Here is a 23,435-nt window from a genome sequence, read left to right as displayed (position 1 = left end):
TCTAAAATCCGTTCACCATCCTTTGCTTTAAGCCCGTTTCCTCACATTTGGCCTTCAGTGACAAGAACTACTCTTCATCCTTCAGTTAACGGGCAGTAGGGTCTTGAACAGACAGCAGCCCAGACAGGTTCTGAAAGCAAAGCCTTCCTGAGCTGGGGGTCCTAATAGGGCCAGACCTGTGGCGGTGGGGGCACTGAGTAACCACCTCTCTCAGAGCAGGGCTGCCTGCACCATTGTTCTGCCTAATCTCTAGGTCAACTAAGTCTGAGGGACAGGTTTCTGTGCTTCAGGGCCCCTAGAACCCTCCGTGTGCTAAGGCGCATCATGAGTCAGACTGGTGGAGTCTCACACTGAGCCCACTGGAAGCTCTGGCCGTGCCCTCGGGATGGTGAAGGGCTCTGGGTCTCACATACAGGAAGAGATTTCTTGAAAGGTCCTATCTCTTACTGAGCATCCTAGGTCCACACCCTGAACAGGACAACTCATGTCTACTCAGGGAGAAAGAAGTGGACAATTTCCCTGGAAACGCTTCCCATTTAACGCACCTCCCCTTGCCCTGCTGTTAGCAGGTTTCTACTGAAGCTATTGTTTGGCTATTGGTTTGTAGAGAATATGCCACCCACATGAACACCATATCCAAGTCATCTGACCAGGAAGAAGGCCTGGTTAGGCAGCACTGGGGAGGAAGCCAAAACCCACGCTGAGAGTGCTTGGCCTAAAGGAGCCACGCTCTAGATGGTGCCAGTGGAGACCCACCAATCATCTCAGCAGAAAGGGCCAAGAACAGGAGCCTCCTTGTGGAGTCAGGGCTCTGTCCACAAGGCTCTGCAATGCTGGGGCCTGTGTTCCATTCACTGTGACTGTAATGCTTGGTGCAGTTAAAAGTAACGATGCAGAGGGGAGAGGTGCGGCGGGGGTGGGGTGGGGGCACTGATTCATGCCTTATTTCCTGGAGACCTATTTTTCCTTCCTTTCTAACTTTATTTGGCTCTCTTGACAAAAGCCAAGAGGCAATGAATCCAAGTGGCAATCACAGTAACATGACCTTCATGACATGACAAACAGAGCAAACAAAAACAGGCACCCCGGCAGAGAAAGGTCAAGAACAATAAACCCAAGTGATGAGGAAGATAAAGCAAGGCCCTGTGGCCCTGTGGGTGCTGGGTCAGGGTACCATTTCAGAGAGCTGGGTCAGGTCAGGGCACTGGGTGACTGAGGCGAGGTGATCCTCAACTATTTTGTCCTGGGTTATTTATTATTTTACTATTTCACTCAAAGAGCTGGGAAAAAGAGAAAACAACAGTCACACATACAGTGAAAAATACAATTCAAAACTAAGTTTACATTCAGATCTAAACATTTTAAAACTGATTGTTTTTCCACCCCTTAAACCTGGGGGAAGCTTAGGACTGGAGCCAGGATGCGAGAACGGAGATGTTGCAGAGCCAGGTGAGGCAGCACGCGTGCCCACCATAAAGAAGGTGGGCTTACAGCACCAAGTACACATGACGCTCCTTGGGAGAAAAGCTATAACCAACCTAGACAGCATGTTAAAAAGCAGAGACATTACTTTGTCAACAAAGGTCCATTTAGTTAAGGCTATGGTTTTTCCAGTAGTCATGTATGGATGTGGGGTAAGGTAAGAAAGCTGAGTGCCGAAGAATGGATGCTTTTGAACTGTGGTGTTGGAAAAGACTCTTGAGAGTCCCCTGGACCTCAAGGCTATCCAACCAGTCCATCCTAGGGGAAGTCAGTCCTGAATATTCATTGGAAGGACTGATGCTGAAGCTGAAACTCAGGTACTTTGGCCACCTGATGTGAAGAACTGACTCATTGGAAAAGACCCTGCTGCTGGGAAAGATTGGGGGTGGGAGGAGAAGGGGACGACAGAGAATGAGATGGTTGGATGGCATCACCGACTCAATGGACATGAGTTTTGAGTAAACTCCAGGAGTTGGTGATAGGCAGGGAGGCCTGGGGTGCCGCAGTCCATGGGGTCACAGGGAGTCGGACACAACTGAGTGACTGAACTGAACTGACACGCATGTGACCCAGGACCTTTGCATGGAGTTGGCCAGCCCCAGGATACACCACATGAAATGGAAACCTGAGGGCACTGTGCTCAGCATTTGTCCAGACTGTCTCCTCTTTGCTGTTCCAACCAGCTGCTCCCTGTCCTCATCTGATGGCACCTCTACGACAAAAGGTGCCGCTCCCGGGGCTTTCTTCCACTGTGTTCAGATTCCACATCTCCAGGTAAGTCCCTAAGTCGTGTCCAACTCTGTCACTCCTATGGACTGTAGCCTGCCAGGCTCCTCTGTCCATGGAATTTCCCAGGCAAGAATACTGGAGTGGGTTGCCATTTCCTCCTCCAGGAAATCTTCCCAACCCAGGGATCGAGCCTGCATCAGCTGCATTGGCAGGCTGATTCTATACCACTGAGCCACCAGGGTAAGATAGATGTCCTTATTTTTACGATGTTGACTCCTGAAAAACCCATGTGTAGATTAGTCTGGGCCTGCAGGCCTAAACCTGAAAACCTACTGCGCACCTGTAGAATCTCACAAATAATACTTTTGATGCCTTGATGAGGCCAAAGAAAGGCTGCACTGGATTCAACATGGAAGATTTCACTCCAAGTCTAGACTTGATGGGGTCCCATTTACACTACAGACAGAGGCCCCCAGAGGAGGGCAAGAGCTTTGTGCTGGAGGGCCAGACCAAACTCAGAATCCCAGCGACCCTGATTTCTAGCCTGAGGACTTTTCTGGGAACTCTGGCAATCAATGACAGGATGTGGGTTTTGGCTCAAACAATTCTGGTTTGACCCACCTCCATCACTTTCTGCCTTGCTAATTTATCTTGCTGAACCTGTTTTTTTCAATTAAAAATCTGGAATAAGCAGACAAGCTCACATGCACTACTTACATGAGATAATATATGGGCAATGTGCCTTACAAGTGACTATATGTGCTTTATAAGTGATTTTCAAACTTTTACCTACAGAGCACACCCACCATGGGAAAAAAAATTTCTTTACGTAATAAGCCTGTATTCACATGTGTGTGTGTTCAGTTGCATCCCACTCTTTTCGACTCCATGGAGTGTAGCCCGCCAGGCTCCTCTGTCCACCGAATTTCCCAGGCAAGAATACTACAGCGGGTTGCCATTTCCTCCTCCAGGGGATGTTCACAACACATGGATCCAACAGGCGTCTCCTGCAACTCATGCATTGGCAGGCGGATTCTTTACCACTGCGCCACCTGGGGAGCCCTATATACACGTATAAATATATACAATTGAAACAAAGGTTTCACAAAAATAATACTTACTTTACTACTCGAGATTACTTGGCTTTTTCTATTTCATTTTTTAAAAAGCTAGTCCGGTTCACTACCCTCATTTCAAGACTCCTAAAGGGATGTTACAGTTTTGTTTTTTTAAAAAACATCGTTGGAAACCACAGAGTCGTTGGTTATTACAGTTGTAATTCTCAGGGATGGTCTGGGGGCTAGGAATCTTCACTGCCAGGGCAACAACGGACGGGGTCAAGGTTATTCGGTCAAGCCCTCAAGAGCCCTGTTGTCAAGGAAACGACTCAACCCCGCCAGCTTCGGCGGACTTGTACACGCCGCAACCTGCGGAGAAAAGGAGTGGCCCGAGGCTCTGTCACTCAACTCAGGCACGGGAGCCCCGCCCCCACGCCCGGCGCGCCCGGAAGGCCCGCCCCCTAGCCGAGGTTTAGCGAGGTAGGCCGCAATTGGACGTTCAGGCGTTGATGAAGCTTTCCACTTTGGGTGGCCTTTCCACTCGGGCGGCTGTCGAGAGGGGCTCAGGGAACAGTTAGCGGGGCTCCACGGTCCCTGAGCCCTCGGAAGTGCGATGAGGTCGGTTAGCTACGTACAGCGCGTAGCCCTAGAGTTCAGCGGGAGCCTCTTCCCACACGCCATCTGCCTCGGAGACGTTGACAACGACACGGTCGGTGCATGCGCACTGGAGACGCAGTCTGCGCACGCGGGGCGGGGCCAGGGGTGGGGGAGGCTGCCGGCGCCTGCGTGCTGCGTAGGCGTGGACGGCGTGCCCTGCAGGCCGTGCGGTGCGGCCCTCGCCTGTGCGCACGGGCTCTAGGGGAAATGGACTGGGAGGGGCCGTGTGGGCCGCCCCGGTGCACTGCGTCCTGGCTGCGTTTGTCCGGAGCCCTGGTCCGGTGTCCTTCTAGGGGCTCGCGTAACGGGTCCGCTGCGTGGTTCAATGACTTGTGTCCGGGAGGAACCAGTAAACTGCGTGGGCCGGCTTCCCTTTCAGAGCCTCGGAAATAAACACGGAGCACGCGTGCGGCTCCGCAGAAGCACCCGCCGCCCGGCCCGGCCTGCCCCAGCCCACCGGACGGCTCTAGGCGCCTGGCGGGGAAGTCTTCGCCTGGTCTTCCGTCCTTGGCTTGAGATACAAGCTCAGTGTCCATCTCCCTTTCCTCGCCTTCCTTCTCCCGTCGTTTAAGTGTGTTAATACCAGTAGAGCAGGCCCGAACCGAGTCTGGTGCTCAGTGAAGGCTCAGGGACGCCGCAGAGTTGTCGTTAGTGGTGGATTGTGGTCCGAGGACTCTGCGAAAGTCTGGGGAATTAAAAAGTGGACAGGACACTCCCAGTCCGCTCGTGGGGCGGGGGATAGGAGGAGTGGAGAGTGCGATAGTCACAATAATAGGGAAATGTCATGAGCCCATTGATTAAAATGTGCCAAGGGTTCTAGGGTGGGGACACCGAAGGGGGCCGTGGCTGTTGAGGCTACGGGACGCTTTTTTCCCAGAATCTCTATTTCACAGTCTAAGTGCAAAGCACATTGTTGCCCTCCTCTGCCTACCTGCGTCTCATCCTCACTTCCCTGTTCTATGCTGTCTTTTCCCTGGGAGTACACTAGGGCTAAAACATCCCACCACTCACCCCCACCCCGCCCCGCCCCTAGCCTTCTTTGCCTTGTGATGGGAAAGGTTGAGGCCTCTTTGCTCTACTTCCTCTAGGGAGGAAAAAGTTATTCTCGTAATTTTGTATTATGTTTTCAGGACTTTCACGTTTCTTCATATACTAAGCAGTATAATTTTATGAGAAAATAAAGGGAGGCATTTTAGAGCAGTAAATTACCAAAGTGACTCTAGAGATAAGTCATTTTCCATTTTATCCGATCATCTTGTTTAAAAGGGAAAATTATATGCCTTTTCTCATAGCTTAGGTGTCACTTTTTTAAAAAAATTAAATTGTACTTTTCTAACTGCATTGCACACTCAGTTCTGCAATATTAGGTATATTGTACTACCCTTAAAAAAAGTTGTAAGCTCCATAATGACAGGAATTTTTAATCTTTTTTTTTCTGCTGCTGTATTCCCTTCCAACACCTAGAGTAGTGCCTGGTGCATAATTAACACTCAGTAAATGTTTGTTGACTAAATGAGGGTTGTTAGGAAAGGCAGATGTTATTATGTATCTCAAAGCAATTTGAGGGGCTTTGCCTGTTATCAATAAATGTAATTAAAAGAAGGGCAAGTAGGTGAGGTAGTTGACTAGAGATGGGATGTGGTCCAGTCAGCCTGCATGAATGTGGATAGACATTTTGTAACTGGTGCTCTAAGCCAATCTTTGGAGATTCCAGGCCAGAAAAAAAGACTTTTATTTCATCCTAATAAATCATTCACCTGAAGTTTTTTGCAAGTGATTTATTTCCTGCTAAGAGGGAGAAGCCAGGGATAGAATACACACCCACTCAGAACTCACTTCCTTTCTGTTAGCATTTCTGAGTGAAGCTGTGCTCTGCAGCTTGGTTCTGTAGTGTCACCGAGTAACCTCCAGAGGCCAGGGCCAGGATGGATTGCAGAGGAGCACTTGTGCTGGGGAGCAAGTGGGGCACCCTGGAAGGGTCCCCTTCCAGGACACCTGCTGTGGCCTGGGTTCTGCCCGCTGAGCGGCACCTGCTTGCTCACCGCACTTAACCACACTGCTCTATGGGTCTCGTCCCTGCATCTGTGCCCTTGCTGACTGAGGTCCTTCTCAGCAGTTGTTAAACTGCAAGTCTGTGGCATCTGTCTTTGGATCCCCACCAAAGATTTTTCCCTGAAAAAAAAAACTAACGGGCTGACTGGGCATTCTCTTTCATTCTTATTTTTGTTTCTTAAAAAAAAAAATTCTAATTTGTCTATTAACGGAATTACCTTGTAGTCCAGTGGTTAAAACTCGGCATTTCCACTGCAGAGGTCACAGGTTTGATTCTCTAGTCCAGGAACTAAAAGATCGCTCATGCTTCATCGCGTGGCGAAAAAAAAAAATTAAATCTCTTGAGAAAATAGTATTCATATGAGGACAGGAAGTGGTGTTAGATGTCCCCCTAAGGGGAAATCTTGAAACGACGTCTGGAAATAGGTTTATGGAGCCAGTTGGTTTTCATGGTTATCCCTTTGAAAGGGCAGCCAGCCTTTGGGGAACCTCTGGGAAAGAAGGGCCCAGGTGTAAATGGTGAAGAGGCTCCAGACCCTCCTGGGAGCTTAGCCACCACTTGAGGGCACCAGAGGCCCAGAACTCAGATGCTGCCCCTCAGGCACCTCCACCCGCTTTGTGTTCCCTCTGAGGCACCAATATCAAAAGGTCTTGTTGCTAGAGGAGGGAGTGCCCCAGAGCCACCACTGTTTTTATTTGGCCTCTGATTAAAAATGAACTCTGAAGGTAAATTCCCGAAGTGTGTTAGTTGCTCAGTCATGTCCAACTCTTTGCAACCCCATGGACTGTAGCCCACCAGGCTTCTCTGTCCATGGGATTCTCCAGGCAAGAATACTGGAGTGGGTTGCCATTCTCTAATTCAGAGGATCTTCCTGAACCCAGATCTCCTGCAGGGCAGGCAGATTCTTTACCATCTGAACCACCAGGGAAGCCCTAAATTTCCCCAAAGTTGCATATGTGGGGTTGTTTTCAAAACGTGTCCCAGGCATCAGGGTGAATTAGAAGAGCCAAAGGCAGGCAGGTAGGGCGTTGAGCTGTTCAGATGTCAGGTTCTTCTGAGATGGAGCACAGATTCTGTATTGCCTTTCCTCTGAGCTGCCCTCCCCTCAAAGCCCACACACCCCTGTGTGGAAATAAACTGGGAAACCATGACTGTGTTGGTCTCAAAATATCTGTAATAAAGTCGATGAAGATACAGATTGAGGTCTTGTGGTTTCTGCAGGCTGGGCCGAGTCTAGAAGGCCTTCCGTGGCTCAGCAGGACCCCAGCCTAACCCTCTCTTCTCTCTCCGTTTGAAGTTAAATGAACTGGTGGTGGGGGACACCAGCGGGAAGCTGTCAGTGTATAAGAATGATGACAGCCGGCCGTGGCTCACCTGCTCCTGCCAGGGAATGGTCAGTATTCAACCCTGGGTCCCTTCTGTCCAGGCACTGTCGAAGCTGGGGGCCCCCACCGAGCTCCCCAGCGTGTGCTGGGCCACCAGCTCCTGGTTCAGGGCTCATTTGAGTCAGGGAGGGAAGTCCCCAGGCAGAGCTCTCCCAGCTGTCACACATGTGCATGCATGCACACAGCTGGGCTGGTTTTCATTTTATGTGATGAAATGACTCCCTTATTACCTCATAGCTCTGCATAGGTTGCCTAATGGTATGAAGAACGGTAGAAAACGGGGGCAGTCATTTGATTATGTCTGGAAATGGTAGTCAGGCTCCCTTGATACATGTAGTTTTTGTTTTGTTTAAGCCCAAGTTGTCTTCACTGCTTTAGGTCCACGTACTGCTGTCTGGTACATGGGACCCAGAACACAGTAACAGGATTAGCACAGCCTCTTGACGCGGGCCATGTGCACGCGCTTTCAGCAAATGACAGAGTTGCAAGGAGGTCAGGGAGCACTGGGGTCCCTAGGCGCGTCCCCGGAGCCCCTCTCTCTTCTCTTGCAGCTCACTTGTGTCGGGGTTGGAGACGTATGTAATAAAGGAAAGGTAAGAAACCCAGGGGCCTGCGGGCTTCCCTCGGTCTACCCCCAATTCCCGTGCTCTGACTACCAGCCCCCTCCTCATCTTGCCCAGAACCTGGTGGTGGCCGTGAGTGCTGAGGGCTGGTTTCACTTGTGTGACCTGACGCCTGCCAAGTCCCTAGATGGTTCCGGACACCATGAGACCCTTGGTGGGGAGGAGCAGCGCCCAGTCTTCAAGCAGCACATCCCTGCCAACACCAAGGTCATGCTGATCAGCGACATCGGTGGGCATGACTGTGTTTGCAGGCAGCTGGGGAGTAGGAGTTGGGGGGTCGTCGGTATTCATCTGGGCGGTTGTTATGCGTTTAATGCCGAGTTACTACGCTCCTGTCATAAACCAGGCATCGTCCTGGGTACTGTCATTGCAGTAGTGAATAAAACAGACAAAGATCATGGCTTTCTTGGACGTTTACAAGGTAGGGACAGAAAATAAGCAATAGAAATGGGGTAAGAAAATTAAATAGTATACTAGAAGGTAGTAAGTGCCACAGAGGAAATACATCAAGAAAGGGGCTGGAGGGTGTTGAGGGAGAGGTGGCTGTTCTGAGAGGAGTTGTCAGGGAAGTCCCTGCTTGGAGGGGTCATCTGAGCAACAGGCCAGGGTTGAGGGGGGTGAGCCGTCAAGGTCAAGGATGCGGGGCAGGTACTTGGGCCAGAGGCCATCTGGAGGGTGTTGATAGGGATACGGGTGCATCAAGGCACTGGAGTCGTGTACCTGGGGAAGAGATGACAGGCCCCGTGAGGCAGCTGCCTGGTTCTGGATGCGAGGGAGGGCAGAGGAGCGGGTCCCAGGCTCCAGGGGTATGATGGTGGCTCAGCAGGTGGGCCCAAGGTTGAACCTGATAAAAAGTGCTGGTGCTGGAGGGGTGGGGAGGGCGTGCTGGCAGGACTCCGCTGACGAAGGCAGACTTAGCTCCAAACCCGCCGTATTTTCCGGATGCACAGATGGCGATGGCTGTTGTGAGCTGGTGGTGGGCTACACAGACCGCGTGGTCCGGGCTTTCCGCTGGGAAGACCTAGGCGATGGCGCCGAGCACCCGATGGGGCATTTGGTGTTGCTCAAGAGGTGGATGCTGGAGGGTCAGGTGAGCAGCTGAGGCCAGAACCGCAGCCCAGGAGTGGGGAGGGGCTCCCTCCTCCAGGGGACTTGGGGCCGAGGCGAAGGCAGAAGAAGGGAAAATCGCCCTGTGACCGAGACCCAGAGGAGGTCACTTCCAGTGAGAGTCTTGGGGAGATGGCAGGTAACAGGCAGACAGGAAGGGCTGCTGTGCTTGAGAGTCGAGGATGTGATGGTGGGTGTGGTGTGTCACGGCGGGTGGTCCCTGTGGACTCTGCCCTTCCCCTACTGATGCCCTCGAAGGCTGAGGATGTCTCAGGGCCCCTGCCCGCCTGTCCCGGCCTCTGCAGGCTCCCCTTCTCTCCCCAGCCCCCTGTAAGCCCCGATCCTCTGGTGCAGGTGGACAGTCTCTCGGTGACGCCAGGGCCCCTGGGTGTTCCCGAACTGATGGTGTCTCAGCCAGGCTGTGCTTATGCGGTTCTGCTGTGTACCTGGAACAAGGACCCTGGGGTGCCCCCTGCCTCTGAGGGGCCCACGGAGGGCACTCGGTAAGGGGTGTGGGTCTGTGGACGGTGGGATGCCTGGCACTGAGGTGGGAGCCCAAGACCGTGGATGGGTCTGCAATTAGCAGAGCTGCGTGTGCCGGGTCCCTGCACAGACAGCTGAGCCCCATTAAGGAAGATTGTTCTGGGGCTAGGGAGTCCCTGCCGTGAGTTGCATCAACTGAGGAGGTTCCAGGGTTCCAGCCTGGCAGCTCTGCCCTTGCTGTCTCCCCCTCTCTCAACATTCCCCCTGGGCCAGGCGGGCTGGACTGTCAGTCTCCAAGCTTGTTCACATCCTGGAAGCTCATACAGAAATGAGCCCAAGGGGTTGGGAGAACCAGGTTCTCTTGGGCTCCCACTTAGCACCACCTCCCCCCCACCCCTTTCCCCACAGGGAGACCCCGGCTGCCCGGGACGTTGTGTTGCACCAGACCTCCGGCCGCATCCACAACAAGAACGTCTCCACTCACCTCATCGGCAATATCAAGCGAGGTGGGGGCGACGAGAGCGGGGTGGGGCGGCAGGTGCAGGGGTGAATGGGGGGGAGTGCAGGGCCCCCCTCCGTCTCTAGCCCGCCCCTCCCCACCCTCAGTGCCAGCTCTGACCTCACCTTTCCTTCTTCTGGTCCTTCTCCCCCCACCGCAAACCCCTCCCCACCCAGGCCACAGTCCCAGCAGCGGTGCCTCTGGCCTCTTTGCCCTCTGCACCCTGGACGGTGAGTCCGCCGGGTCAGCCGCGGGCCATGCAGGGTGGGTGGTCGTGTGCCTGGGCATTTCTGCGCAGAGATGGGGTCCCCAGCCTGGCCTGCCTCTCCCCACAGGGACCTTGAAGCTCATGGAGGAGGCGGACAGGCTGCTGTGGTCGGTGCAGGTGGACCACCAGCTCTTTGCCCTCGAGAAACTGGACGTCACGGTGAGCGGGACCTGGGGGAGTGGGGTGGCCTCCTCCTCCTCAGGGACCTTCAGTGGGGCTGCTCTCCCTCCACAGCCAAGTCTGCCCTCCTCTTAGGGCTCCCTGGAGAGGCCCGACCCCCCCGAAGTGAGCAGCACCCCCGCAGGAGGCCTCTCTCAGACACTCCCGGCTCCCCCTACATCCGCTGTCTGGCCTTTTTCAGGGCAACGGGCACGAGGAGGTGGTCGCCTGTGCCTGGGATGGCCAGACGTACATCATCGACCACAACCGCACTGTCGTCCGCTTCCAGGTGGATGAGAACATCCGCGCCTTCTGTGCAGGTGGGACTCCACCCCGTGCCCAGCACACCTGTCCCCTCACTCTAGTGACCTGGGGAGAGGGGTTGCCACCCGAGAGAAGCTGCTCGCGTTCCCCAGGGCTGCCACTGAGACAGGAACTCGGCAAACACCCCCTGGGACGCTGCCTGCCTGGGTGTCACTCCGTGTCTGGAACGGACCAGACATCCTACTGTTTTACTTGCTTTACTGAGTTCCCAACAGAGAAGAAACAGAAAGGGGCCTTCAGTGCTCTTGGCATCTGTGGACGGCTGGAAACTGCTGACCCGAACGTCCGCGGGGCCTGAGCCTCCCAACCTTGTCTCCCCATCCCTAACCCCTCAGGCCTGTATGCCTGCAAAGACAGCCGCAACAGCCCCTGCCTCGTGTACGTCACGTTCAACCAGAAGATCTACGTGTACTGGGAGGTGCAGTTGGAGCGGATGGAGTCCACCAACCTGCTGAAAGTGCTGGAGGCCCAGCCAGAGTTCCGGGAGCTGCTGGGAGAGCTGGGCGTGGGTGAGCCCCGGGATTGGGGGCGCTGCTGGGAGAGCTGGGTGTGGGTGAGCCCTGGGGCCCATGGCTGTGGGCACCCAGTGGCACAGGTCCCAGCAGACCCACCAGCCTCCATCTTGCCCTCAGATCCCGACGAGCTGCCCGCCGCCCGTGCCCTGCTTCACCAAACCCTCTACCATCCAGACCAGCCTCCACAGTGCGCTTCCGCAGGCCCCCAGGACCCCACCTAGCTGGACCGGCTTCCTGGCAGAACAAGGAGCCTTCTGAACCTCCCCGCTGCCCCCACCCCCCCAGCTGTCTGGCATCTGGAAGACAGGGAATGCACATTACAGGGGAAGGACGGCGGCACCCTTGGGTGCTGGGGACTGTAGACTTCCTGGTCGTCTTGGTGAAGGAAGAGACAAGCTGCCCCTCTGCCCATTTCCCTGTGTACCTCACCCATCCCGTCAGCAGGCAGTGCCCCTCCCCAGAGCCCCCCACTCTTGTTGTTTGTGAGGAGTGCCTACACAAACAGGGCCCCCTACTCGCGGGGCCCCAACTTGTAAGGAGACCAGACTTTGGAGCCAGAAGAGTGATGGCAGTGAGGGCTCAGCCCCCCACAAGTTCCATCTCCTGCAGCTCCAGGCGACTGACCTTAGTGACAGGAAAGGCGAACCCCGGATCTTCTTCCACCATGGTGGGGTTACGCCCTCATAACCCATTGTAGGTTGAAAATATCGTTAAGTGGAAAATGCATTTCCCACACCCCACCTGCTGAACATCACAGCTTAGCCTTCTCTGTGTTAACTGTGCTCCAAGCACTTATATCAGCCTGCAGTTGGACACAATCACCTAACACAAGCCTCTTTTGTAATAAAGTGTCATTATAAAAGTGTTAGAATAAAGTGGGTATCTCATGTGATTTATTAAATACTGTACTTATGACTATACAGTGGAAGTGAGAAATAGATTTAAAGGACTAGCTCTGATAGAATTCCTGATGATCTATGGATGGAGGTTCGTGACATTGTACAGGAGACAGGAATCAAGACCATCCCCAAGAAAAAGAAATGCAAAAAAGCAAAATGGCTGTCTGAGGAGGCCTTACAAATAGCTGTGAAAAGAAGAGAAGCGAAAAGCAAAGGAGAAAAGGAAAGATATACCCATTTGAATGCAGGATTCCAAAGAATAGCAAGGAGAGATAAGAAAGCCTTCCTCAGCGATCAATGCAAAGAAATAGAGGAAAACAATAGAATGGGAAAGACTAGAGATCTTTTCAAGCAAATTGGAGATACCAAGGGAACATTTCATGCAAAGATGGGCTCAATAAAGGACAGAAATGGTATGGACCTAACAGAAGCAGAAAATATTAAGAAGAGGTGGCAAGAATACACAGAAGAACTGTACAAAAATGTTCTTCATGACTCAGACAATCACAATGGTGTGATCACTCACCTAGAGCCAGACATCCTGGAATGTGAAATCAAGTGGGCCTTAGGAAGCATCACTACGAACAAAGCTAGTGGAGGTGATGGAACTCCAGTTGAGCTATTTCAAATCCTGAAAGATGACGCTGTGAAAGTGCTGCACTCAATATGCCAGCAAATACGGAAAACTCAGCAGTGGCCACATGACTGGAAAAGGTAAGTTTTCATTCCAATCCCAAAGACAATGCCAAAAAATGCTCCAACTACTGCACAATTGCATTCATCTCACGCTAGTAAAATGATGCTTAAAATTCTCCAAGCCCGGCTTCACGTGAACCGTGAACTTCCAGATGTTCAAGCTGGTTTTAGAAAAGGCAGAGGAACCAGAGATCAAATTGCCAACATCCGCTGGATCATCGAAAAAGCAAGAGTACCAGAAAAACATCTATTTCTGCTTTATTGACTATGCCAAAGCCTTTGACTGTGTGGATCACAATAAACTGTGGAAAATCCTGAAAGAGATGGGAATACCAGACCTCCTGACCTGCCTCTTGAGAAACCTGTATGCAGGTCAAGAAGCAACAGTTAGAACTGAACTCGGAACAACAGACTGGTTCCAAATAGGAAAAGGAGTCCATCAAGGCTGTATATTGTCACCCTGCTTATTTAACTTATATGCAGAGTACATCATGAGAAACGCTGGGCTGGATGAAGCACAAGCTGGAATCAAGATTGCTGGGAGAAATATCAATAACCTCAGATTTGCAGATGACACCACCCTTATGGCAGAAAGTGGAGAAGAACTACAGAGCCTCTTGATGAAAGTGAAAGTGGAGAGTGAAAAAGTTGGCTTAAAGCTCAACATTCAGAAAACTAAGATCATGGCATCTGGTCCCATCACTTCATGGAAGATAGATGGGGAAACAGTGGAAACAGTGGCTGACTTTATTTTTCTGGGCTCCAAAATCACTGCAGATGGTGACTGCAGCCATGAAATTAAAAGACGCTTACTCCTTGGAAGGAAAGTTATGACCAACCTAGATAGCATATTAAAAAGCAGAGACATTACTTTGCCAACAAAGGTCAGTCTAGTCAAGGCTGTGGTTTTTGCAGTAGTCATGTATGGATGTGAGAGTTGGACTATAAAGAAAGCTGAGTGCCAAAAAATTGATGCTTTTTAACTGTGGTGTTGGAGAAGACTCTTGAGAGTCCCTTGGACTGCAAGGAGATCCAACCAGTCCATCCTAAAGGAGATCAGTCCTGAATATTCATTGGAAGGACTGATGTTGAAGCTGAAACTCCAGTACTTTGGCCACCTGATTCGAAGAGCTGATTTCATTGGAAAAGACCCTGATGCTGGGAAAGATTGAAGGCAGGAGAAGAAGGGGACGACAGAGGATGAGATGGCTGGATGGCATCATCAACTCAATGGACATGGGTTTGGGTGGACTCAGAGAGTTGGTGATGGACAGGGAGGCCTGGTGTGCTGCGGTTCATGGGGTCGCAAAGAGTTGGACACGACTGAGTGAACTGCAAATGAACTGTACTGGAAGTGAGAAGCACAATGGTGACTGGGTACAGAATGGTTGTAAGTATGTTGGTTGTTCACGCTCACGATTTTAAAATCTGATGTGGGTTTTCGATCCCAACTACAATCAGAACGGTACCCAGTGCTATTTATATCCCTTCTGCTGTGGATTCCTGTGCTCCGAGTCTGTGGTTTTCACATTGCAGGTTGCGTGTCCATGCACACGTGTGTGCTGAGGGCAACGTAGAATGTCCCTGGCGTGTGTAAGCTGTGTTCAGAGGAACTGGAAAGCCTGTACTCTGTATTATACTGATCCCAGCCAGAGGGTCACCCTGGGGGGAAGGTCCACTCTCATATTTCCTTCTGTGTGGGAGTAAGGGCAGGGCAATCATGTAGCGTCCTAGAAGCGGGGAAGGACACCAGCTTAGAGAAATAGGTGTTTATTCCAACAAAGTCGCTGCTGAGCTGAGGGCATTCATGGGCCTGGGGTCTGCAATGGCAGAAGCAACAGGAGATGGAAGGGAGAGGAACAGGGTGAGGCCCAGGAGCGCAGGGATCACGGAGGGCGAAAGTAGGGGCCAGAACACTCCCACACCTGTGCCAGGGAGCCCCTCCTCTGGGTGCCGGGGACACAGCTGAGGAAAGTACGCCCAGGGGCCACGGCCTTTCCTGGGCCTGCTCTGGTCTAACCTAGTCCGGGCTCCAGGTTTTGTTTCCAACCCAAGGGGCGTAGTCCCTGGTCGGGTTAGTTACACCACTGTTTTACTCTTCCCCTGGATTTGATACTCAGACCAGCCAGAAGGACACCAGGTGCCTGGACCTTAAGGTTTGGGATCCTCTGTTCACAGTGAAGGTAGCAGAGCCTCCTTGGGTCTTTATTGGACTCAGGGCTGGGGTGGGGTGGAAGTTGGGAAGAACTATCGGTGCCAGAGAAGATGAGCTCAAGCTCAGGAGGCCAGAGGTGAGGGGTGGGAAGAAGGTTGAATAAGGTGAATAGTTCTGGAAGTAAGGAATACTGGCCAGGTAAAGTCGGTGCTGACAATCCCACCTTCCTGTCTGTCTTAGGGGGCAGTTCTCCACATGCTCCCCCACCCGAAGTTCAGGGGCCCAGCAGGTGAGAAAGCAAGTGGAGGGCAAGAGTTTGGAGTAAATCGTAGAGGTATATTCAGGGTTTGCATGGAGCAATCAAACAATAACTAGCTTCAGTCGTTTGTAGCCCCAGAAAAGGCAACTGATGAAAGAGCCCGCAGCCTCGTGGACTGGGCCCTCCTCTCCCGACACGTCCCCGTCATGACGACGGTTTCTGTCTCGCTCAGCCGAACACAGAATCAGAAACGGGCCAGCAGGGCCAGGGCCCAGGGCCAGTGAGGGGGCAGGCTAGTTGTGAGGTGAGCAACGTGGAATCAAGGCCTCGAGGGTGTTCAGGGTGGATGGGGCAGGCAGGGACAGGCAGCAGGCTGCAGCCTTGGACTTGGGGCACCCCGGCTGCGCCAGGGCCCAGCCCGGAGCCCTGTTTTGCCTATGTCCTTTTCTGCAGTCCTGATGTGGCTCTATTCTTGGGAGGGGATAAGGGAGGATGGGGAAACCAGAACCCTGAGATCTCGGGCCCTTTCTAGGCAACGCTTTTCTTGGGGGCAGCGCAGGTGCTGAGAAGCAGAGGAGCATGGCCGCCCGCCAGGGAGACGGGATGTTGGGGTCAGGGTGGTGACAGCAGGGACAGTCCCCAGCTACCCGGCTCTAGTCATGGCCCATCCTCCAGGGCTTTGCCTCCTGAGGCAGGGAGTTTCCCCCCTGGGGACCATCCGGGGCTGCCGTCATCACTGGCTGGGCTCTTGGTGCAAAGGCAAGAAGGGCAACTCTGAGAATGGGGCTTTCAGCCGCAGCACATGGTGCTCCAGGTCGATGCAGCACTGTGGATGGGGGCAGTGAGCTCACCTGGGCAGGTGACCCCCTTCCTTCCCACCGTGCCCTACTCCTTGTGCCTCCCCGTTTTCATGCACCCAGACCGCTGTTGAGGAAAGACCAAGTTTTCCGTGTTCTTCAGTTGTGGGCAGATAAGGAACCTTTAAGGAATCGAGGGTAAAATTCCACGTCCCCAGCTCCCTTCTTATGGGATGGAGCCTGGCCCACGCTTCCACACTCACGCCCCCTACCTCTTTTTCCCAGGCCCCGGTTCAGACCAGGGTGAGCATCGCCTTACCTGGAGAGAAAGCAGGGTCTGGAGGCCAAGGCAGAGTTCAGGACTCTCCACATCTGCAGGAACCATTTGAGGACACTGCTGTCCTCCTGTCAGCCCTTGCCCTTCTCTGCCCACCCCGGCCCGGGCCCGAGAACCTGGGAGATAATGGTAGTATCTTGAGGGGTGCGGTGCCTTGTCTGGAGCTGAGAGGCTCTGCCTTTGCCCCACCCAGGAGGGAGAGCTAGAATTGCTGAGACAGACGCTGGGCTCTGACAGACCGAGGACTTACCTACCACCTGAGCCGAGCACTCCACGGTCTCCTGGCCCAGCTGTAGCTCCAGCTGCTCCACCAGGGCTGGGGGCCCAGGGTGCAGGTCCCCACCTGGGGCTTTTAGGACCCTCTTCCCTAACCTGTGGTCGGGAAGCAAGGCTTATGGCCACCATGGCTCCCCACCCCCACCCCATTAGTTAATGTCCCTCCCACCACACTTTGGGTTTGCAGCCCATCCCTGGCCCCACGTAGGGTCTAAATGCAGTCTTCTCGGCCAGAGCCCCCACCAACTCTTTTAAAAAAAGAAAACAGTTTTATTGGGACTTCTGTGGTAGTCCTGTGGTTAAGACTCCAAGCTTCCGTGACAAGGAGCTCGGGTTCGATCAGGGTGCTAAAATCCCACATGCTGCATAGACTGGCCAGAAATAAAATAATAATAAAATTAGTAGAGGTTGATACACTTTTTTTAAAAAAAATCAATAAAATAATAACTTTATTGAGATATAGTTCATATATACAGTGAAAGTCACTTTTTTGTGTGACTAAGCCATGCAGCTTGTGGGATCTCTGTTCCTTAACTAGGGATTGAACTTGCATCACAGCAGTGAAAGCCCAGAGTCCTAACCCCTAGACCACCAGGGAACTGCCGAAGGTCACCCTTTTACAGTAGACAGAAGAGTTCTGCAACCATCACTAAGTAATTTCAGAATATTTCCATCACCCCGAAAAGAAGCCCCTCCGCCATTGGTTTGCGCGCGTGCGTGCGCGCACGTACACACACACCCCGCCTTACCCCAGGCGGCTGAGGCATCCAGCGGAGATCTGATTGTATTGGGTGCCCGTGTCCACCGCCACCTGAAGCTCCTGGTCCCGGCACTGCGAAAAGGGAAGGGTCTCCGTGAGTCCCTGGGGGCGGAGGGGCAGGCTCAAGGGGGATTGGGCTGGGACTGACTCTGTCAACTTCCTGAGCCCCTGATAAGTCCCTTTCAGAAATGAGTGAAAGGGAGTAAACTGAATCTTGAAGAGTGATTCTTCTGGGGGTCATACAATTGAGGCAGAAGTGGATCAGATCAAGAGCTGTGAGTGGTGAGCGCATATGTTTGGGGAGAATGCCATCAGCGGTGGAGGAACCGAGTGGAAGTCCTTTTGCGGAGAGGAGGGCTGAGCGCCTCCTGTTGGAGGGATCTGGGGTGTGAGTGAGGAGGGGTGGGGTCCGGGACCGCGGCACCGATTAGGAAATGAGATGCTAGGAACCAGATTCGCCACTGCAGGTGAGGAAGGATGAGACTGCTTTCTTTTGGATAAAAACAGACGTTCGAGTTTGCACTTGATACCGCAAAATAAGTCATTTCTTCCTTCTACGTGTTGGCTGAGGTCTGCTGTGTATGGCAGGTGGGAGGGGCGGCAGGGGAGGCTGCTCCCCCGGGGGCGTGGGGGTTGGAGGGTCACCGGTTCAGGGAGACAGTGTCTAGGCCGGTGGGTTGAGGGGCTAGAGCCTTAGATGTTGAGCCAGAGGAAAGGCCCTTCCATCGGGAAAGTCAGGGGACCGTTCCTGGAGGATGTGACAGCTGGGGCTGGAAGGACATGGGACGACACCGGAGAGCAGGCAGAGGAGGCGCCCAGCAAAGACGGACAGGAGGGAGCGGGTGTGTGTCAGGGAGGGCTCAGAGATGACAAGGCTGTGGCCTGGAGCGTGAGCTTTCCCAGGAAGGCTGCGTTACCCACATGTGTGCGCCATTCGTGTGCAGAGCACACTCAGGTTTAAAGAGGATGCTTGGCTCACGGGAAAGGAGTCCGGTGGACCTCGGAAGATGGGGAGGCAGGGAGCAAAGAAGGTGGAGGACCCCAGTTCTAGGCCTAGGCTCGGGGAGGAGTGCCTTGGGTCCCCACCCCTCCTCACCTCCAGGGCAAAAGGGAGGGTGAGTGAGGGGAACTGGGCCCAGGAGAGGGTTTTACCTTGCAGTTGACCAGAAGCGCTGGCCTCATGGGCTTGCTGGTCATCGTCCTGCTCTCCTGGCCATGGATCGGGGCCTGTTCCCGGGGAGGCTCCCCCTGAGGCCGGCCCGGGCTCCCCTCCACCACCAGGCGTCTCTGGATCACACTGTGTGGCTGCTGCTCCATCACAAAACATCGAGATGCTGAACCCCGGTCCCCGGTCTGCTCAGTCCCCCAGCTCACGAGTCCCAGGCTCTCCTGCCCAGCCCCACCCCCAGCCTGAGTCTTCTGGGAGTAAGAAGGGGCAGAAGCTTCCCCAAGGGTCCCAGTGGTCAGATCACGATAGCAGAGTGAGCCCCAGCATCAATTCACGCTGGTTTCCAGGACTCCAATGGATAGCTCAGTGATGGAGAGATGGGGGGAGGGGAGGAGTCTGTCCTGAGTTAGACGTGACCTTGCAGGCACTGGTGTGATGCTGGGAGGCAGCATGGCAATTCTGTCTCCTGTCTACAACACATATTTGGGGACATTTTTTGTTTTTTCCTTCCCCTGACCTCATTCTTCCTGGGATGCAGATCCCAGGGTTGACGGTGTGATGAAAAGAAGTCAAAGAAACAAGAACAAAAAAGAAAGGAAAGTCCAAGTCTTCTTCACTAGGAAGCTGGGAGCCATCCTCCCGTCCTTTACCCACAGCCACTCCGCCCTGTCCAGCCACTTCTCAGTTCTACCAGTTTCACCTCCTGTGTTTACAGCCCACCTTGCCTTCTGTTACTGATTCATTAAGCACAGCTCTCCCGTATCCCTGGGATGCCTCCATTAGTCCATAACAACCCGCCTCTCAAATCCACCTGCTCAAAGCCAGGGAGTCTCTGAGACTGCTATTCCAAGTGCCGTCCTCAGATCAGCGGCTTTACTGTCACCCATTAGAAGCACAGAATCATGACCTACTGAATCGGAACCTGTTTTAACAAGATCTGCAAATAACCTGTGTGAACCTTGTTTTAACAAGACGTGCAAATGATCCACATGCACAGGAAAGTTTGAGAAGCGCAAAGCAACCTGTCAGACTAAACCTGTCCCTCCCTTGCCTGAAATCCATCAGAGGGACCTCCCTGGTGGTCCAGGGGCTAAGACTCTGTGCTCCCAATGCAGGAGACCTAGGTTCGATCCCTGGTCAGGGAACTAGAGTCCACATGCTGCAACTAACGATACCACATGTCACAGTGAAGAATTGGCACAATCAAATAAATAAATATTTTTTAAAATATTAAAAAAAAAAGAAATCCATCAGAGCCTTCCTCTCCCCACTTTGCTTGCCTGGAGGCGACAGCCTGGTGATCTGGCCACTGCCTCATCTCCTTTCGCTGCCCTGCCTGGGCCAGGCCGTCCAGGCCTCTGCCCCTGCTCATCCCTCCTCCTGAAAGTCCTCACCCTTCTCTAGGCCAGCCTCGGTGACTGGCTCAACTCGTTCAGAAACTGCTCTCTGGAGGGAGGCTTTGATTTTCAGTCTGGGGTTCCATAGCATATTGTCATCCAGGCAGGGTTCACTTCCTCCAGGAAGCCCTCTCTGACCTCTTTGCATTCTTCCCTCCATACCCCAGGCAGGGGTATGGTTCCATCTTTTGTCCCCCACTCCCTCCCTGTCATGCATCTCACAGCTGTTTTCTGCCCTTGAGGTCAGGTCTGTATCTCATGCCTCTTTATATCCCAGGGCTCGGCTCGGCATACAGAAGGCACTCAATAAATGCCCACTGAAGAATGACTGTGTCCCTCCAGGCTCCACACATGATTCCCCACCTGCCCTTCTTCCATGGGAGCCTGGGACTGTTTTTCTACCCTGGGCTTAATGAGGCCCTTGAGGCTGCTCCTGCCGGCAGTCTGCCAGCAGAAGGCCCAGCTCTGGGAAAAGGGGCGGCGAGTGCTGGGAGCAGCTGGGAAGGGCGGCCCGCCCACCTTTCCCACGAGGGGCCCAGGGTCTGGTCCGACTCCGATGCAGCGTGCTCACCAAGGGAGAGAGACAGGGTCCCCCTAGCTGCTGTGTCTTCACTCCCCAAGCCACACAAGATAACTGCTCTGGATCGATTTGAGAGGTCCTGAGGGCAGAAGGTTGGATCTGCCACGGTGGAGCAGCGGTGTTACTAGAGCCCCTTTGCCAGGGCCGAACAGATGAAAATGGGCCAATGAGAGCCAAGAACTTGCTTCCCTGCTTCCTTGGGGTCTCAGCTATGCCCACTGCTAGCAAGGCCGTTCTCTGAACTGAAATCTCAGTCTGCTCACTTTTCCCTTGAGTGGGGGTGCTGTTGGGCGGCTTCCTGGAGGGGGAAACTTTGGATGGGAGGGATGTGGAGAGGGAAGCCTGGTTCAGGAAAAGAAGTGAGGGGCTGCGTCTGGCTCCAGGTACTGCTGGAGTGGCCCAAAGTCCCCCAGAAATGGCCTCACATGCCTCCCCTTGCAGAAGTCCCTCCTCTCCAACCCCCTGCCTATGAAGGCATAGAGGAGACAGGGTGCCCCCAGCCTTTCTACAGAAGCTCTCCTCTCTTCTGAGCCAGAGGCTGGAGCCATCTCATCTTCTCTGGACCCTGTGAACCTCACTTTCTCTCTTAGGCTAAATGGAGGAGTAAAAGTAACTGGAGAAGGGGCTTCCCTGGGAGTCCAGCAGCTAAGACTCTGTGCTCCCAATGCAGGGGGGCATTCGACCCCTGGTCGGGACCTAGATCCCACCTGCTGCAACTAAGAGTTTGCATGCCACAACCAAGACCTGCAGCCAAAATAAATAAACATTAAAAACAGAAGAGTAGCTGGAGGAATAACAGCCTTTAGATGGTGCTGCCTATTTCCCAGGCACTGTGCTAAGCCCTTTACAGGTTTAGCTGATGTAACCCTGATATTCCCTATGAGCTACAACCTGTTATTTTTATCTTCATGTAACAGATGAAGAAACCAAGGCTCAGAGACAGAAAGTAACTTGCCCAAGTTGCTAAGTGCTGGAGCCAGGATCTGAACCGAAGATTCCAGGCTCTGAAGAAGCCCACACTTTCAGTCCCTCCCTCTGTCGGAGGGGTGGGGGGCGAGTGTATGCAGCTGTCCCCTGACTCACCCACCCCTTGGTGGGTACTCCCTGACCCAGTATTCTTGGGTGGGGGGCCACAGCTGCTGCAGGGGGATGGAAGGAAAGGAGCCTGGAAGGGCCACATCAACTAAGAGGGAGCCGGGGGGCCCTGAGGAGCCGGGTGCCCAGGCCAGAGCCGTGGGAAATGCTGGTTTTCTAGCAGGGGTGAGGGGGACAGGCAATGAATGTCCAGTCCCTGTGTGCCAGGACCTGTGGTTTCAGGAGAGGAGCGAATCACAGCCTTGAACCCACCGGTCCTCCGGGCCCAGCAGTAAACTGCCCCCTGCAAGCCTCTGCTCTAACCAGCACACTTCACCTCCCCAGAGGGAAGCCTGGAGATCTCTAGGGGAGCCGAGCAATAGATAGGGTCCCCCAGAGACACCAAGCCGTGGCAACAGCCCAGTGAGGAGCTGGGAATGGTCAAGGTGAACCCACAAGTCAGGGCCACCTCCCCCCACCCTGGGGACAGGCAGGTGTCTGGAGGCTTGGGGACTGCACCCTCCTAGCAGAGCCAGAGAAGGGGGGGATCCCAGCCCCCTCCCCTGGGGAGGGGAGGGGAGAGGGCAGCCTCACCCAGTCCTTGGAGGTGCCGAGCCTCTTGAGGCCGTCCAGGGGCAGCAGGTCGGCCGAGTCCTTATGCAGGAACTGGGTGGCCTGTCTGAGCCGGCGCTGCTGGCTTAGCCGGGCTCGGCCCCGAAGCTCTGCCTCCTGGCCCCTGTCCCCGGCGTCGCCCTCCTCCCGCGGGGCCTCCGGCTTGATGCTCATGGCCCCCTCGGGGTGGGCTGGGGGCTCCTGAGTGGTCCTGCCCTCCGTGCTCCCTGCCTCTGCGGTCCCTGCCGCTTCCCGGCCGCGGCTCTCCTGACCAGAGGGTCGTCTCGGCGGGAAGAAGAGAGGAAATAAATAAATAACGTGCAGGAGCAGCCGCGTCAGACACCAATTTCCAGAGCTTGCAGTAGAGGGAGCGGGGCTCTGGCTGGAAAAACCCAGCCCTGGAGGAGGTGGGGGGGAGTTGGCAGGGCTGCAGCTGGCAGGCTCTGCAGGATCTCTAGCTCTGGGGTCCTGGCTGGAGTGGGCGGTGGGGGAGTGTGTGTGTGTGCCTGAGGGGGTGTATCTGTGCTGTAAACTGTCAGGGTATCTGTGCCAGGTGGTTGGAAAGACAGCATGTGTCAGTGTGCGGGGGCAGGCATGAGATGCAGGACAAATATTCCTGGGCGTGTGTATCATGGGTTGCCCGGCCGTTCCCTCCACCTGGGGTTCTCTGCAGCCCCAGGATGGGGTGCAGGCCAGCACCTGGGGTGCAGGTTCGGAACAGGGAGGTCCAGCATCACATTTTTCTCAACAGGGAGCCTCTCCCCTTCTGGATCTCAACCTTTCAGCATCCTTTGCTCCTTTACTCTGGGTCCTGGGTTCCAGGGTTGGCAAGAGCAGCTCTGAATCTTCCCACAAGTAGGGCCCCAGCTTCCTCCTCCCCTTTATGTGAGGCTCACTGAGTCTTGGCTCTTTTTTTTTTTTTTTTTTAAATTTTGGCTGCATTGGGTCTTAGTTGTGGCTTGCATGATCTTGGCTGTGTCATGTGCGATCTTTCATTGCAGCGCATGGACTCTCTAGTTGCAGAACAGGGCCTTCAGTAGTTGCAGCCAGAGGGCTTAGTTGCTCTGTGGCACGTGGGATCTT

General features: G+C 53.9%; 2 protein-coding genes and 1 long non-coding RNA gene across 15 annotated transcripts; 1 reads left to right on the top strand and 2 right to left on the bottom strand.

The window, feature by feature from the left end:
- Positions 1-3,031: 3,031 nt before the first annotated feature.
- Positions 3,032-3,995, bottom strand: LOC145546628 (uncharacterized). Its single transcript, XR_014083083.1, has 3 exons — positions 3,905-3,995; positions 3,329-3,638; positions 3,032-3,224 (listed from the first exon to the last, which is right to left on the bottom strand). It is a non-coding gene; the product is annotated as an uncharacterized LOC145546628 (long non-coding RNA).
- On the top strand, positions 3,704-12,217 carry ITFG2 (integrin alpha FG-GAP repeat containing 2). Of its 12 annotated transcripts, none has more exons than XM_081593947.1 (12): positions 3,704-3,749; positions 7,277-7,372; positions 7,916-7,957; positions 8,045-8,216; positions 8,938-9,077; positions 9,449-9,597; positions 9,986-10,083; positions 10,253-10,306; positions 10,412-10,503; positions 10,706-10,823; positions 11,163-11,336; positions 11,460-12,217. In XM_081593947.1, the coding sequence occupies exons 2-12, from the start codon at positions 7,370-7,372 to the stop codon at positions 11,561-11,563; spliced, it is 1,146 nt and encodes a 381-aa protein (XP_081450073.1). In that variant the 5' UTR covers positions 3,704-3,749; positions 7,277-7,369; the 3' UTR covers positions 11,564-12,217. The 12 variants fall into 12 exon arrangements, with proteins under 12 accessions (XP_081450073.1, XP_081450069.1, XP_081450064.1 ...); XM_081593943.1 differs by having other exon boundaries at positions 7,277-7,376; XM_081593938.1 differs by having other exon boundaries at positions 3,737-3,978.
- A 2,474-nt stretch (positions 12,218-14,691) lies between these two features.
- NRIP2 (nuclear receptor interacting protein 2) lies at positions 14,692-22,808 on the bottom strand. 2 transcript variants are annotated; one of them, XM_081593934.1, is made up of 6 exons: positions 22,335-22,808; positions 18,674-18,829; positions 17,511-17,593; positions 16,736-16,857; positions 16,468-16,601; positions 14,692-16,177 (listed from the first exon to the last, which is right to left on the bottom strand). In XM_081593934.1, exons 1-6 carry the CDS (start codon positions 22,524-22,526, stop codon positions 16,085-16,087), a joined length of 780 nt encoding a protein of 259 aa, XP_081450060.1. In that variant the 5' UTR covers positions 22,527-22,808; the 3' UTR covers positions 14,692-16,084. The 2 variants fall into 2 exon arrangements, with proteins under 2 accessions (XP_081450060.1, XP_081450061.1); XM_081593935.1 differs by having other exon boundaries at positions 16,468-16,520.
- Between the last annotated feature and the right edge of the window lie 627 nt (positions 22,809-23,435).

The sequence above is a fragment of the Giraffa tippelskirchi genome, chromosome 4 (genome assembly GCF_054371585.1).
Source record: "Giraffa tippelskirchi isolate mGirTip1 chromosome 4, T2T-mGirTip1v1.2.pri, whole genome shotgun sequence".
Classification (NCBI taxonomy): Eukaryota; Metazoa; Chordata; class Mammalia; order Artiodactyla; family Giraffidae; genus Giraffa; species Giraffa tippelskirchi.
This window is presented reverse-complemented; position numbering and strand designations above follow the sequence as displayed.